This window comes from Empidonax traillii, unplaced genomic scaffold (genome assembly GCF_003031625.1).
Source record: "Empidonax traillii isolate 1590-97213 ecotype Southwest subspecies unplaced genomic scaffold, ASM303162v1 scaffold86:size2944007, whole genome shotgun sequence".
NCBI classification, from domain to species: domain Eukaryota; kingdom Metazoa; phylum Chordata; class Aves; order Passeriformes; family Tyrannidae; genus Empidonax; species Empidonax traillii.
In genome coordinates, this window is record NW_020955279.1 from 934312 (window position 1) to 951776 (window position 17465).

Consider the following 17465-nt stretch of genomic DNA (forward strand, 5'->3'; position numbering starts at 1 on the left):
AAATAGATTACCTGTGCATAACCTGCCCAGACATTTTTTAAAGAACATCCATTCTTTAAGAAGAAATAGCTTTACCGTCCAGCATTGCCCTAAAGTGTCTGCAGAGAAATTCCGGCAGGGAATGTCTCCAAATGCAGAAGTCAGCATGCATGCTTCTCTCTGTCCCTTTTCCTCCCAATGAGTATATTTCCCCTTTGCCATCGACCATACTAAGGAATTTTAATTTAAAAGCCTCCTGGGTGACACATGGGACGAGAGGATGTGGTGACTCACAGCATCCTTTCATCCCCACACCGTGATCACGGCTCCCAAGGAAGCAGGTGGCTCCACATCGTGCTCCAAAGCCCTGCCTGATGTGGGTACAACACTAACCCCAACACTGGGAGAACATCAGCAAGGGAGAAATACCAATTTCTGCCCTGAGCAGTCCTTGCTAGCTGAAGTTTGACTTAGTCAGGAAGAACTTGCTGCTGCTTCGGAGATAATTAAACCCATCTTCCCTCACCCTGCTGTTTGTACACACACAATGATACCATTGTTCGGAGTCATGCAACACATATGCTGACATTAAAGTGTTTAATCTTGTAGTACAGTATTCCATTATTTTTTGGACATCTGTACATGATAGAAAGGGTACGTATTAAGGGATTTGTTGACAAAGAAATGGCTAATGCTGATACATGTGTGGACTGAAAGGATCTTTCCAAGTTGTGTTCGGCAGCAGGGAGGCTGCTGCTTCCCAGGCCCAGCCTGGCACAGATGTGATATGCACTGTTGCTATTACCACTTTTCAATTTATAACAAGGAGTCAGTGTTTGGAAGAATTTTGGAAGCTCCCTGCTGGGTTTGTGGCTAGGTGGTCTTGCTGGCAACACCACCTTCATGCTGAAAGCTGAAAAAATGAAGTGATGGCTAAAGGAAGAATATTAACTCCAGAGGGTTTTTTTTTTTTTCTTTCCCCTTTAGAGGCAAAAATGCTTACCCCAGATCACTTTGCAGAATGAGCACTAAAGAAGTTCTAACCTCTGGGTTTGGGGATCAGGATTTATGGAGCCTGGTTTTCATCTCATTTGAAATTAGTGCATTAGTCCTGCTTTCCACCCGTGGACAGGGCAGGACTTGCCCTGCCACACACTGAATTTATCATGCAGTTACCTTCACCTCCCTCTACTGAGCTCTATAATGGGTCCATGAGCACCTGGGTGCAGGTTCTGCTGAGCATTGCTTTGGCTCAGAGCAGCCCCTTCTGCATAGGGCAGATGGGAACAAGCCCATCAGGACAGGGCTTTGGCAGATGAGCCCAGAGTCCCCCAAATGCCTGGGGGTGCCGAGCCTGTGTCTGAAGGACAGGCTGTGTTTTTAGAAGTGTCAGGATGGCAGCAATCCCTGGCGATGGGATGCGTTAATGAGTTATAGAAAAACCACAGGCTGTTTTTCTAGTAAGCTTATCTCACAGACCAAAATCAAGACAGTATTTGTTTTTCATTAGGTTTCTCCAAAAACCTGCGGTAGCTTTTAGATGACTTGGAGAGCTGCAACTATTCAATGTAAAAAGCCCTCCAAATACTGTTTTTATCACTCTTTAAAAAAAAAAAAAATCCCATCACACAGCCCGGGACATTTGCTGTATTCCATTTATAGAACTCCCAATTTATAATCTTCAACTACGTCTTCAAGTATTTCTTTAACTGCTGCTTTAGCTGCCTAATGTCAGCATGTAAATCTTGTAGCCGAGAGAATGAAACAAATGAAAACCAATCACAGAACTTCGCATTCCCAAATTCTTGCCATTATAAATTTCCTGCCACTGCCCCTGTAATTCTTGCTGTCAAGCACAATGAGGAGGGAAACATGTGCCTTTGCAGACTGTGGCCTGGCATGACATTATTGCAATCTTTGTTATAGTCCTCCTTTTGCTCAGAAAAATATAAGGACTGACCTTGCACTTCTTGCTCAGCCAGGCATCCTGCTGAGCCCAGTAGGTTCTTTCAGCTGCAGAGACCGCTGGATCCTTCCCTTAATTGGTTTCCTCCTTCTTGAACCTCAGTAACGTAAGGAGAAAAGGCCTATATTTCATAAGTGCCACGGCTTTATCCACCAATTTAGAGACAAAGAAGCGCAATTTATAGAGGGAACATTTAATGCCTGTTAATTAGAATCCCATCAAGAGGTCCCGAATTTGGCATCCTGAAAATTTACGGCGCAGTTTCACAACCACCGCAGGCCCAGAGTCCAAGGGGTGGCCCTGGCCTCCCTCCCACCGCGTTGGGAGGTCCCCAGTCCTCCTGCCACCACTCTTGGGCACTGTGGCGAGCAGGGAGAGGGCGGGATCCACCCAAAATCTCATCTGGGGAAGGGAAGATTATTTTCCAGTGGAACACACTTCCCAAGGGAAACAGGAGGGTGAGGCAGCAGATAGGACAGACCTTCCCTCTGAAAGCAGAGGCTGAAAGGGCTCCTGGACCCCAGGTGGAGCTGGTCCCAGGGCAGCTGGTTCCTGAGAATCTCACGCTCTGCACTGAAACAATGCAACACATTTTCTGAAGTTTTGGCTTCAAAGGGATGGTGATGGAGGGAAATAAAGGTAAATTTTCCCACAGAATTCAAACAAGATTTTGCACTGGTGGATGCAAACAGTGTAACTCAGAGTGTAGTTTGCCCTTCCATGGAAACGCTAAGGGTAGGATCAGTCCACTGGCTCTCAGGAGAAGCCAGGCAGCCCCCAGCCACCTCTGAAAAAACTGTCTATTTTCTGTAGCTCTGCAGCTATTGGAGGAAAGGCAGATAAATACCTTCCTACCTGCTAAACTCACCTACATTACTTCATCCTTGGGGCAAGGCAGGTACAGGTAGACTTTGAAAACCTGTTACACTTTGATGCCAGAGTGTGGCAGATTTTTTGCCATCCAAATCTCTGAGGGGTTTCTTAGGCAACTGCTGATGGCTCAGCAGCTGCCTGGCTGAGAGGCTGAGGCAAGGGGGTGTTGTCTTTTGGAATCTATTTTCCTCTGACTTATCTTTTAGTCTCAGGAATTCAGGACCTTTAATCTATTAGAGATTAAAGTCCTTTACAAATCCCTTCTGGCCTTTTTTGGGAGTAAAGAAGTTACAGACACCCTACTGCACATTCCTCCTGGTGCTTTTTTTTCATTGTAAATGAGAAACAAGTAGCTCTAATTGCAAGCACTACAATGAATGAGACAACTACTCCTAAAGTGCCTCATAAAAACAATTAACATATTATCAGGCAAAAGTGTTAACAAGAAAATTTAAGTTTTTACTTGTTAATATGTTCAAGATATATTCCAAATGCATTACCCAAATGTGCCAGGGAGGAGGAAGTATGGAATTACCAAAGCTTTCCCAATTTGGCAGCTTGAGCACAGAATCTATTCACCTGGTGTTGACTTTCTTTGTGAAAAAGAAATTTTGCATCTTCAGAAAAAAAGAGAGTAAAAATATCTGGGTAGGTAATTGGCCTCCCATGTAATCCACTGAAATTAGTGGAAACATTTCTGTTGACTTCCCTGGAGTTTGAATCAGCTCTTTGATGCAATTATTTGTTTAAAAACAAAATAATTGTTTTTTTAACACAGTTCATTCTTGGAAAACTATTGCTGTGATTCACTGATTCTTAGCTCAGCACGTGGAGTTGGTGACTGACATGGTGCTACTGTGCTGGGTACAAGGGCTGAACCAGGATGTGTCGAGAGAAATAATAATACTGCAAGCTATGTCTCAGCATAATCTCTGCTGTCACATGTCATGCCTTGCCTGCCATCAATCTGTATTACAAACTCAGAGGTCCAACCACTGTTTACAGAATTAGCTCAGGTCAGCTTTTCACTTACCAGCAGTGATTTACAAAGAAGCTGAAAACAGTTGGGGCGCTTATTTCTAGTCTCAACATATTTTGCTGTGAAAATGGCCAAACACGGGATCAGCTTAAGTTTAAGTTTTATCCTGATGTGTCATTTGCTTTGGAACTTTGGATACCCTACAGTGTTAAATCAGGACCGCAAGCTTTTCTGTCCAACATTATTTTTTTAGTACTTGTTTCAACTGTACTGCTCTGAGTTCTTGATGTCAACAGCTACACTTTCTCATTCCTGCATCTTGCTGTTTCCAAGTTCTGTATCTGAAGACTACACTTCAGCACAGGTCAAAACAAGTACCCAGTATCTGTTGACATTTTATCTCCATCTTTCCCATATTTTTGGATCTGATACCTGGCTACTTCACACCTGAGCACATGTATCCATCCTGTTTTGTTTTTACCATCCCTGTCGTTACACAACTATGCCAGTCCTGTCTCCTCTTGCATCACCATCAGGCCACAACAGAGTCGATTTGGAGAGACAAAAGACTTCAGAGAGCTCAGAACCCTATCTCTATCAGATAGTGTAGTCTGTGCAGCATTCAGATCCTGCACAGATAGGCAAGGCCAAACTTTCACAGATGCTGATCTCACTTGCATATTTGCTACAGGTGTGGCAAAGTTGCTGATAACCACTAACCTGAGATATTGCTTGTTTTGTCTGGATCACCTTAATTGTCCTGCACATTTTGGTGTCTTGATTATTTTCTCGTGAATCTGTTGTCCATCTCCATCCCACAGCTCACAACTCCCTCCCAACCTTTCCTTTCCCAGAGGAGTACGCCAGAGGGAGTGTCTGATGATCCTCATCCACTGTAGCTCCAATTAACTGCTACACTCACCATGTCCAGAGTTATTTTGCAAATTTTGAGCCATGTGTTAAGTTAGGTCAGAATTTTTTAACAGTGTGTGTGTCTCCAAAATGTGATACTACTTCCAAGAATGAGGACAGGCACACATTTACACATGCACCACCTGTGAGTGACTTTGGGTTGTTTTTTAAGGAGAGGAAGTCCACTGTTTTCCCACAGCTAAGGCACACAGTCTGTTTCGCAGCAGAATTATTTTTCGAGGATGTTCTTCCTTTTCCTATTTTACAACCTTTGATTGCACATCCAGAGCTTTGGCTTCCTCTCCAAGCAGCTGCCTTGCCAAGGCATTTGAATTGTGAGCTGGAATTTCCAATGTTTGAAATTAGGAACTGGGCTAAAACCATTCATCAAAGCCTTTGGATAGTAGTGGGAACAAACATGAGTTCAGGTTCTGTGGGTAAAAGAATTGAACCCAGCAAATATTCATATTGCTTGATGACTTTTAAGGGAGCATATAACACATAATGGCTGACAAACAGCTGAGACTAAGTCCTTCAAGAATGATCAAAACGTTCTTAAGGTATGTTGTGTCAATGGGGATCATGGATTTTATAGATCCACTGGAGAAACTACAGTCAGTCACATTCAAAGAGCTGCTGCAATTCTCTCGACTGTTTCACTGAACACTTCAAATACCACTTCCTCCAATCCTTTTTTTTTTTTTTTTAGCACTCCCCCTCACTCTCCCCCTTCAAACTCCTCAGGTAATTAACTGGAAATGACCCAGTTGCAGTATTGTCAAAGGTCTAACACCCATCAAACCCAGGAAACTCAGGCTCCTTGAGCGCTCCCCTGCTTAGCCCATGGTGTTGTATTGAAGGTATTACTGGGGTCTACAAAAAGTGCTCCATCATATATACTGTACCATATGTTCCCAAATACCAACACACAGCAGCATGACTTAGGATAGGATTTCAACCTTCATAATGAAGAGTCTTGCTTTTATGAGTTCGAGTCAGACCCTTAACGTTATTTTAACATAGATTTTGGTGTTTAATTATGTAATAAGATTTACTGCAGTCGTCTAACAGATGTTGATTCAGGGTCAGTGTTTCTCATAAATTAGTTCTGAAAGGATTTGTTACTTCTGGGTCAGCAGATAGGTCCAGAGTGCAAAGAAAAAGGGGAAAAACAATAAACACTGAGTTGAAGGGTTTCTTGGGATTCTTTCTTCAGTTACATATCCACATATTTTCATGATCTTAATGACTATAGCCACAGGAATGTTTGCTTTAACACTAAAGATGGCTCAGGCCAAAACCCTATATCCCAACATCTGCAAAGCATGGGAAAGTTCAAACTTCGGGGCTTTTTGTTTTATGACCCTGGCTGTTAATTTTTCATACTAATATGACACATTTTTTCTAGGGCTCTGCAGAGGAAATCACTGTGAACTCTAGCAGCACCCCAAAAAGTTTCATCTTCATGTGCTTGTTGTCAGACCTAGTGTACAAAGTGCATCTAAAGACCAGTGTTGGCTGATGTAGTTGCTTTGGAAGCAAATCATATTGGTACACCCTACTGCTTACACCCTGCCTGTGGTGTTATCTGTAATACAACTAAAACCACACAGCATTATAGTCATTCTTCTGTAGTTGTGGTTAAAGGAGCTATTCCATATGAGAGTGTTTTTCCCTTCCACCTATAATTTTGATGCAGACAAATTCCTTTGAGGCTGAAATCACACTTAGTATCTTACTCTATTAGGAGCATTTTAGAGGAAAGGGACTGAGGCACATTTAATAGTGTTGCTAGCACTTCCAGGCCAGTTTTAGCCTGCCAAATATTTTACAGACACTGGTGAATATTCACAATATTCTCCCATGTCAGGGTATGAGACACTGAACAATCTCCCTGAGGCTTATGAGATGTCTTAGCTAGAGATGCAACTGCTCAACCTGTAAAACCATTTGCTGAACTTAATCACCTTTGTCTTGGAAAGTTCAGAGGTTTCATACCTAAAAAACTCTCTAAGATGAATCCCAGCTATGACTAAGAGCTCTGAATTATTTCCCTGAACAGCAATCACACAGTGGCAAACTGTGAGCCCTGGACTCCTTGCAGAGGGGATGTGAGAAAGGAGGAAGAGTCCATGGCCAGCAGCTGAATCTTGGCCAGCAAAGCAGCGCTGAACCTGCTCCATGCTTGGACATAGCCTGGTTCCCACAGCCTCCCCATGCTCTGTCCATGACACAGAGGAGATCCCCACGAGTGCTGATGTACATTTGTACTGTGCAGCGCTGTAAATTTAAATAGCACTTTCCAAACTCAGGCTTGAAACTCCTCTTTTTCAGGAGTAATTCCCTTTAAGTCAATGGATTTACACAATGGATTTACTGCTGCCAGAAGAGAATCAAGCCTGTAGAAAGACAAGCATTCTTTGCCAAGGAAATCTCAGAGCTAACTACTTGAATTGTGCAGTCAAGCTGCAGAGAGGTCAAGTGGACAGACGACAGGACTGGGACATATAGGAAGTCTCTGGTTCAAACCTCAGCTCTTAAAATGTCATGCAGTGTGACCTTGGGCGAGTCAGTTCATCCCATTATACCTCTGTTTCCCCCTTTTCCTTTGTCGGACTTGTCTATTTAATTTGGAATTTGTTCCAAGAAGGGTGATTTGCGTCATGTGTCGGGCTGGGGCACTGACACCTTGCCTCCCCCTTGCTGGAGGACTGTCTTGAAGCCTTTGTTTCCTCCTAACACTGACCCCCCACTTCCGTATCCACAAGCATGAGACCATCAGCTGTCCATCAGGAGACAGGCAGGCCTGTCACTCGGAGGGATAACACACCATCCCCACACTGTCCTGGGAGGATTCCGGCACTCCTTGTTATTTCACAGTCAGGGCTGGGAGGTTAAAGAAGGCCCTCACTTTGAACATTTGCCTCACAGCCCTGAGCACTAAAGATGGTTTAACATGAAAGCTTTGACCCTTCGGAAAGGAGCCGCGAGCCGGTGATGAATTCAGCTGGCACCAAATGTGGGTCGCTGGCAAGGACTGGAATCTGTGTGTATATGTGTGTGGGTATATGCGTGTGCCTGTGTAATTTTCAGAAGCAGAGCAAGGCCAAGAACCTGCACCCCTGAAAAGCCCCATCTGTTTCTTTCAGCTCCTTCCCACAGCAGCTCTTGGTCGTTATCGGTGGCAAATGTCCAGAGTCACTTGTCAAGCACAAAGCTGCCAAAAATCATTAAAACACAGCAGTCCTCCACACCGTGTACCAGCCAGCTGCAAAACTGTTTCAAAGGGATTCTGATAAACACATATATGCTTATAATAGCCCAGATAAAGTAATGTATTTCCTAGGTGCTTTAATGAACCGAGTGACAGCGTGAGATGCTGCAATCAGATATTCTTGCCCTTTTCTGTTGTGGCAACTCTCAAGCGTGTTTGATGGCAAGGGGAAAGGGAACAAAGCAGGTGGCTAATGGGCTGTTTTCTGTTTCAGTGGAGCATGACAGAGAGTTTCACCATCAGCGCTGCCACTACCGAGAGTTCAGGTTTGATCTCTCCAGAATCCCAGAGGGGGAAGCGGTGACGGCTGCCGAGTTCCGGATATACAAGGATTACATCCGCGAACGCTTCGACAACGAAACGTTCCAGATTAGCGTCTACCAGGTCCTCCAGGAGCACCCGGGAAGGTGAGTGAGTGGCTTTGGCACCAGGTTTATACAGTGAAATCTCAGCACGTAGCTGCCACGTGTGGTGACACGAGGAGAGGTCCCTGTGAGCCTCCAGGTGCCCCAAGGAGCATCCCTGGCACTCTGGCCCCTGGGAGCACTCCAGTAGCCGAGGAGCCAACAAGCCTGGCCATGTGCTGCTGCAGCAAAACATCATAAGCTCGGGGTATTTCAAGATTCCTGGAAGTCCTCCCCACTTCCTCCTGCTGCTTATGGATCCTGAAGTGACAAAACCAAACACTTCCTTTCGACTTGTAGCTTAATTGCTAGCCTTTATTATCAAAGGCATTCGAGATCCCTAATTAACAAAGACAGATGACACCATGCTTTTTATACTGACTGATTGTTTTGCATGTGCAAAACTACAAGATGAGCTATTAAATCCATTCCAAGCAATTATTAATGTATGCCAAGCTCCTTGACAAATCCTCCAGGGAACTTGAATAAGAACATATGTTCAGTTTTCTCATCTGTTTTTAGTTCCAATTAATCAGCAATCCCAAACCATTTATCCAAGGCACTTAGTTTCATTTGCACATATTTCTCTTACATACAAATCCTACCAAAAGCGAGATTGCATTTATTTACACAGAAAGTATTTACAGTCACATTCTAGGCAGAAGTTATTCTTTAGGACTACTAAATGTGGACTACTAATAATACTACAGTCCTAATTTAGGTTTGTGAAAAGAGAAACACTAGGAATTTTAAAAGGAGAAAGTCCAAAAGGGTAAGAAAAAAAAAGTGTAATCAGGACTCTGGCTTTATAGTTTTATAAGCACTAATAAAAATGCAGGAAAAAAAAATTGAAATATGACAGGAAACCTTATCAATGCTTTTTTAAATGGTGAGAATTTCTACTGGCTTTGCTGTATGGTAAAAATATTTAACCACTGGTGTGTTTTCTTCCACATCTGACATTCTAATTTTATAGCTTAAAACTCGCAGTTCTCCTGGCATTTCTAACGACACAATTATTTGCAGGTTTTGGGGAATGTGCTAAAATGAATCTATTTTTATCAAACAGTGATAATTCAAAGTAAACACTTTAAGCAGGTTTTCCTTAAAGAAGGCAACAAGTCACAACTGTGCACAGGACCTTCCAGAAGTAGAAGCCTCCCTATGCTGTATTTCTTAAATAGGTTATTTACAAGCCTGCAGGAATAACTTTTCATTCTTGTGAAGAGCAGAAACAATATATGTGTTGGCAGAGGAAGAGGCACTAACCAGTTGTGCCAGGGTATTAGGGAATACCAGAAACCTGTTCTTGGAGTAAATGACCTTCCTCATCAGATGCCAGGGAAGTTTTCACTCAGATCCTAAAGAGTGAGGTAGATGCCCACTAGGAATCTTATTGACAGAGTCAGGATGATATTTAGTATCTTAATTTTGCAATGGTACATCCACAGGTTGGTTACAACTCTGTTGAGGGAGAGTGGCAAGGTACCACTGGGAACAGTTGTGTGGAGCCGCAAGTGTTTCTGCAAACTGTCTCCTCCGCAAATTCTTATTCCTAAAGGACAAAAAAAAGCTTTGCGAAGTGTAGACATATACATGAACCACTGGCTGGAAGAGGTGAGGAATCTTGCTAATTATACAGATGTTCCAGCCACAAGATGAGATGCAATTTTACTGCATCATATTCACCACAGGAACACTATTTTTAATGAGTGTTCGTGCATATTCCCCTTTTGCATACATTTTGGCACAGGCTATGGCGAGTTTTGAACAGTATGTCCTGAAAAAATATTCCTGATGGTTTGGATTGACCAAAGGTAAAAATATTGTCACTAACATTTGTAAAAATATTTGCTCTTTTTCTACATTTTTCCACTGACATTTTCCACCCGGCTCTGTCACAGACCAGTCATCCAAGTCAGTGTGTCATTGGGCAAGTGGAGAAAGAAAACAAACTCTCTCCAGTGTTGATCAAAAAACACCCATTCACTTTGATGCTTCCTTGGCTGTTTGTCTCATCCCGAGCCGGCTGGAAAGTCAGACCCATCTGACGTTGTTAGCAACAAGAGCAAAACAAAGCCAAACCCTCCCCCCGACACAGGCAGGGAAACATTTGCTCGCCTTTGGCTTTGTGGATCCCTCTCCCTGGAGCTCCACAGGTACAATGGCCAGCAGAAAACCAAACGGGTCCCCCTCTTTCCCCCAGGAGATTGCTGGAATTGCTGGAATCCCACACGGGATTCTCCAAGCCTGTGCTGCTCCTGTTGCAGTGGCCCAAGGCACAGCAGCTCCTGCCAGGCTCCCCAGGGGCAGCTCAGCATCGTGTCACACACAGCAGAGAGCAGGACACCTTCTAGGGCCACAGAACAGCACAGGGTGCAGCTGGAAAGCCCAGGCTGAGGCTGACTAGGGATACTTTCCTTTGAATGTGAAGAGATCACAGGATACTGTGAAGGCTGGATTTTCAGTTAAGCCACAGATGAGCCTCCAGTTTGAGGTGTGATGGTGCTCTTGGTTCAAATAAACCATAGGTATGAGCAGTTCGATAGTTAATGACTTTACATGTTCAGACAGGTTGGTATCTAACCAGCAACATCTCTTGTCTGCACTTTGTTGTCAGGGAAAAATGCAGGCATAGGTCTTTCCAGACTAACAGATGCACTCCCAGCAGACAAATCCTGAAATCCTTCCCCTCAACAGTACCAACGTTCTGATAGAGGGCAGAAGCTCTCCCTCATCCACCTCAGTTGTGGGCAGGCAGACACCTAACAACCCTGGCAGGAATAATGAGAGCCCAGCCCAGCCCTTTGCAGCAGATGAGATGCCACTCAGACTAATAGAAATTGTATCTCTATCAGATAGAAGATATTATTACAGGTGTTTGTAGGAAACCAGGCTAAATGACCAAATATTCTTTTTGGCCTTTCCAAATCTATGAATTCATTGCAAGGCAAGCTCTTCAAACTGGCAACATTTCCTTCATAAAAAGGCATGTACAGCATTCTTTAGGCACACAGCATCAGCTGTTTACTTTAGGCAAACAAGTACATTCATGAACAAAAATGTTCCCAATATCATACACACTGTAAAAACAGCTGATGTTTTGACTAATAAAACATGTCTCAAAGCTTTCGTGTGCATAGCTTGAAGTCCAGTGACTCAGGTCCAACTTATGTTTGGTCTTCATGGCTCACCCACCCAAAAGCCTGGCAAAGTGCTTTACAAAGCCAGGACTGGCTTTAGAGGGGTGCTGAGCAGCAGGACATCAAGTCCCTGTTGTGGTCACAAACCCTTTCAAGGGGGAGCTGGAGGTGGCCGTGGAGGAGCTGGGTGCTGCTCCAGCCTCCATCTCCTCCCTCCTGGAAAAGGAGGGCAAGCAAAGCAGATCCCAGTGCTCTGGAGCACACATCACAGGGCACAAGGCTTGCTACAAGGTGTTAAAGGTAATTTATCTTGAGCATCTATGCAGGGAACATGGCAAAATAAAGCTTACAGATGTGAGCCTGAGAGAAATGAACTTTGGCACTTTTACACTGGAATCATGAAATAGTTTGTGAAGCACTTTGCAAAAGAAATATCCATTACCCTCAGAGTCTCCACCTCTGCAAGCCATGGTCAAAGCAAGAATTTCAAAGGGATTTAAGTGCAGAAGAGACACACAGGTATGCAGGGGGATTTCTAACAGCAGTTGAGCAGGCTGGATACGTAACTCTTATTATAGTTGGTAAGAACTGGCATATTTTCCAAAAGTACCTACATAGTTCTGGGGGAGATTGTTAGTCAGGGCATCACCCTCAATTTATTAACCTGAAGCTGCAGAAAAAATGCAGACTGTATAGCTGCCCTCAACATCAGAGCTCGATTCTGCCCTTCTGTCTGCACCTTCAGAAGCTGAAATACCTCATCCCAGAGTTGCATCTCCTATTTCATTGGACCCAGCACTCGCACTGCGGAGTGAATCCCAACCCCTTTGAAGTCGATGGGAGTTTTGTTACTGGAGAGAATAAAACCAGGTACTTGACCAGCCTTTGGTAATTGAAATGTAGTTGTTACATGTTCACTTTGTGGCCATTATGGATTTCACAGGCTTCAAAGGCAGTGAATGATTTGAATGCTCATGTTACCAGCCCTGCAGAAAAATCAGATCTCACATGATGCATTCCTGGGTTTGACTTGCAGCTGGAATGCTTTAGCTTGTGCTTCAAACTACACCACTGCTGCGCCCAGATCAAACCTGAGCCCCTCTCCAGACCCCTTTTCCCATTCACTGGAGTCTGTTTGCATGTTGTGGGTTGAAATGTGTAATTCTAGTAACTAAGAAAGGCTTAGGCCCACCCAACCCATGAAGCAGATGTGCTTTTTTTTTTGAGCTTTTACAAATACCAGTGTGATTGTTCTATGGATGGTGCAGTACAGAAGAGAAGAGTTTGTTTATTGATGTGCCCCAGCACCATGACAGTATCTGCAACAGCATCTGGGAAGGTATTGACAATAGCTTTATTTTTTTTTGGTGACTTATCTGTAAGTCAGTTAATAACTGTATAATCTCTCAGCAAGTAGAAAGGGAACTTCAGCATGGAAACCCTGTAGCTCTCCATGAGCAGAGCCAGATCTAGTTATCTCCTTCAGACAATTCCTAAAACCCACTGCAGCCTGCAAAACCTCTGACAAATCCTGAACTTGCTAAGCAAGACACTCTCTACTTGAGTAGCTGCAGGAGGCATTTTGCACACCCCAGTAGGTTCTTGCTCAGCTAAGTGATGCACTAATGAACAGTGATTCAATGCTGAACAGAAACAGCTTTATATGAATTGTCAGAAATATGTGTGTAACCTCAGTTCTCTCAGCACTGTTTTTACAAGAGGCTTCATGTTTAGGAAACAGGTTGCATCTCAGTAACAAACTCCCATTGCCACCTTTATTCAGCCTTTGAGACCCAGATCTCACCCTTCTCTAACACTGCGTAGGAAAGGCAACACAGCTACTAGAAACACACATAACAGAATGAAGAGTCTGCTGAAATTTTAAAGTGAATTTAATTTTTCCCCAGATTCAACAGAATTTATCCAGATCTGTTTCACTACCAGTACAGTCAGCTTTCAGGCCAGTCCTTGGAAATCACCTCCAGCAAAACGTATTCCTGCTGTGGACTCCCCTTCACCCCACAGAGTCCCCGGGGGCACAAGGAGAGCTTTTATCAGCCCTCCTTGATGGGGAGGGAGCAGGAAGGACAAGCAGGGGATCCCAGGCACGGGGAAGGGAAGGTGTGGGAGGAGGGCTTGCATCAGGTCTGTGTACAGAGGGTGTTGCAAACGTGCCAGGGAGAGGCCCAGGGAGATCCTGGGGCCCTCTCAAAGTAGGAAAGTCTGAAAAATATTTTCCTAAGCTTGTCTTTGTACAGCTGCAGCTGACTTTAAGCAATGACACCAAGCAAACTGGAATCTGGATACTGCAGGTTTTTAATCCAAACAGATGTCTTCTAACCCTCCCAGGATGCTCTCTCTGCCTTTTCCTCCCTCCACCTGCTCAAACCTGGTCATAAATTGCCCAGCTCCCCGTGCCAGCTCTGTCCTTGGGCTGCCTGCTGGAAAACTTGCACCATGCCTGTGACCCAAACAGCCCCTCTAGGGTTAGAATACCCAGCAAGAGGACAGGGTTATGCTCCTGGCTTAGAGGCTGTGTTTTGCATGCTGAGCCAGTAAGACATTCCATATACCCACACTAAGTGTTTCCCACTTTAAAACAGAAGCAGGTTGACCCTCTATTTGTAAAGCTGTTCAAAGTGTTGCAAGGTGTCACTGTATGGTTATTGTTTAAAGCACTGTTAGATCTGTAATTCCTCAAACTAGCAGGGATTCAAGCAGCACAGCTACTGGGCAGCCTCAGTGTGCTCTTTGCCTGGTGGATTATCTGACATGGGCAGGGCACTGCAGCACCTGCTGGCAGTGGCCCTGGCCTGGCTGCTGCCAGGACATGGCCAGGTGAGCCAGGGCTCCAAAGCTGCTCCCAACACAGAGTGTTGGCATGTCACAGAAATCACCTTGGCTTGCAGTGCCATGAAAACTGCGGAGTTGCCTTTGCTGCTGCCTGTCCTTCTTCCCATTTATTTTTATCCCACTTGGAAGCAGTCATTAGTATTTACTACCACTTGTCAACCAGCAGCTTAAAATAACAGGGTTGATGAGGGGGATGGGGAAAGTGAGTGAAGAAAACAGACGCTAAAGCAGGGGCTGTTTGGCAAGAGAACTGTCCTAAAGCAGTGTAGACTTCACAGCATTATAGCCTATAAATACAGTTTCATCTCCTGTTCTCTTGCTATCGCATAATTGCCAACTCTCATGTTTTCACTGGGTCTCTCTTCCTAATCCATGTTCTCCTTGTGCCTCAAATCATCAAGGCAGGTGATTAGGGAAGATGCTGCACTTCTTATCTCTGGATATGTTTCTAGTGTTTATGGCTTCAAACCAAACAGCATCCTAGAGACTGAAAAAGTACCCCAGCAAAAGGCAAAGAGCCCACACGTACTATTTTCATGAAGCTTCATGGCGGTTAATCTCTTATCTTACTGTGTTGCAACACGGTAACTCTTCTTTACTATTTCCTTTCAGGATACTCCTCTTTTCTGTATTTTGTCTTCCCTTATTTCTCCCCTCTTCCCCACAGTCCCCACTTCTTCCAGTCCTTTTCCCTTCCACTAAACACCTGTGATCTCTTTTCTTAACCACATTCCTGCCACCAGCCCTCCACAGCCCTTTGGCAGCTACAGCCCTTCCACCTCTGTAACTCCAGCTGCTTTCCAGACACGATCTCACATGCATCCTGCCCAGCCACCCTCACTTTGCAATGCTTGTTACTCACCCTTGAGTCCAGAAAACAAGTTCACTAAGGAAGTTTCACAGACCACACGGTAGTTATATGACCTGTAGACAAATTTTTGGGAGTGCTTTCTAACGGGAGATGACTCTCTTTTCTGGCATCTGCTGCCAGACACTACCAAAGCCATCAGCAGACAAGTGCCAACCTCCTGTCCTCATCTCAGACTCCACTGACAGCCCGATGCTTGAGAAAGCTGAGCTGAAAGCCCCGTGTTTTATCATTGCTAAAAGCTCTGACACTCCCGCTGATGTCACTACTTTGAACGCTGAGCCATTTTGATGTGGTCTCAACAAAACATACTTGTGGTCTGGATCTAGACTTCGTAATTTGTGTAACTCTAATCTAGATATTAACATTTCCATGTCCCAGCTTAAATTTCTGTAAAAGGAGGATCATGTGCCTTTCCTATCTCTTGCTCTGGTAAAAGGCTCGGTACAGTTTCTTACATGCACTGAAGTTCTTAAATGAAAGAACTGACTGCAGGGCCAAGGAATCAAAGGGCTTTTCTGCCTCCTTGTTGCAGAGCCATTACTCACATCGCTCCAAGAATGCTCTATGAGTAGAGTTGGTAGGTAAGGTAACAGAGTGAGATGTGCACCAGAAACTTTTTTTCTTTGTGCTTAGATCTTTATCTCAAAGCTAAAACCCAAACCAGCCACATTAGATAGTCTTAACTAGCACTATCTCCTATGGCAAGTGATTAGATGTGAGCTCTCAGAGCAAATATTGTTTAAGTCTAAGCAGAATAACATTTCTTTGCTTTGCTTACCACGTTCTTGTCCAACAATGATATCTCAAGGGCTTGCTGTCTATTAGCTGGTGATTTAATGCTGTTTGCCCTGTTTTTGGAGAGCAGGGCTTTCCACTTAAAGGGAAGTTGTTCTTTTTAAAAGAACAAAAAGTTTCTTTTCATTGGAACAGGAGTCAAAATCTCAGGAGCCTCTGCTTGCAACACCAGTCAGGTTTTGCATCCCATCCCTGCCCACTGCTGGTGGGCCAGAGTGGAAAGTGCTAATCCAGGAGCGCTTGAACTTCTCCAAAGAGCATCTGACCTGGGGCTTTTTTGGGGTCCAAACGTTCCAAGTGTGTGTGTGGGAAGGACATTTCCCTTTAGTGGGTCCCTTTGATCTCTCTCACTTTGGTCTTCCCCTCCAGGCCTATTGTTTGCACATTGCTGCAACTACAGGAAAACAAATGCATTATACAATTTCCCAGACTGACTCACTCTGGTACTTGATGCCTCATGTCTGGTTACCCCGATTGCATCATGTCAGCATGGGAAGCTTAAAGGCTGGTTTTTCTGAGTAATAATACTGCAGTTGAGCAGTAGCTAAAACCCCAAAAAATTATCATTATTGCTACTATCATCAACCTGCAAACTAGGAGGAAAAAACCAAGCAAGCCAAGTCCCTATAAACTAAACCTTGTGTGAATCATGACTTCCAGTTGGGGGCCATGCTCAAATAGTGCAGTACATGAGTATAAAAACTCTTCTGGAAACTTGGCCTCAGCCATTGGAACGGGCCAATCTGTACTACTCCCTCATCCCTGGCTCCTCTGGGATGTGTTTTGTTCAGTGTGTTGTAAACAGGGAAGGGTGGGAGGTGTCCACAGGGCTGTGTAATGCTCTGCGGGAACAGGGCCATTGCTTCTGGGTGGGGATGAAACCCCAGGAAATTTGTCCCCCCTCTTGAAGTTCAAGCATCTTGCACTCCTCTAACTAATGTGTCTATGGAGAGAGGGGATTATCCATACTATTTAACTTCAGTTTTCCTAAGGGCACCCAGCAAAGCTGACTGAGGTTTGAAGAGCAGCTCCCACCACCTGCACTGAGCCTCTCCATCTCTGCACCGTAGCCCCTTCCTGAGCCATCCACCTCGGCTGCCCAAACACAGGGTCCCCTTCGTGGTAGCAAGGAAGTGTTGCAGCAAGTCCAATTCTGATGAAGGGCTTCTTCCACAAACCAAAACTTTGCTTAAAAGAAAGCACTAATTGCACCCTGAGCAGCACCGGCTGGATCTGCACGTTCAGCCGTGTGGTATCCGAAGGGATCCCGCTTTGGGGAGGAGACTCAGTCCTCCTCTTACACACCCTGGGCCATGTGTTCACGTGCTTTGCAGGAACCAATTTCAGAAATTAAATTTCATGTAAGCCATCAAGGACTCAGAGGCAGTGACACCCATTATCTCATGGAGGAAATGC

General features: G+C 44.5%; 1 protein-coding gene across 1 annotated transcript in view; it reads left to right on the forward strand.

Annotated features, from left to right (window-relative positions):
- Positions 1-17465, forward strand: part of BMP7 (bone morphogenetic protein 7) — a 44088-nt gene that overhangs the window by 15935 nt on the left and 10688 nt on the right. Inside the window, exon 2 of the mRNA XM_027881298.1 lies at positions 8198-8390. Coding sequence (XP_027737099.1) covers positions 8198-8390 — 193 coding nt within the window. The remainder of the gene's footprint in view (positions 1-8197; positions 8391-17465) is intronic.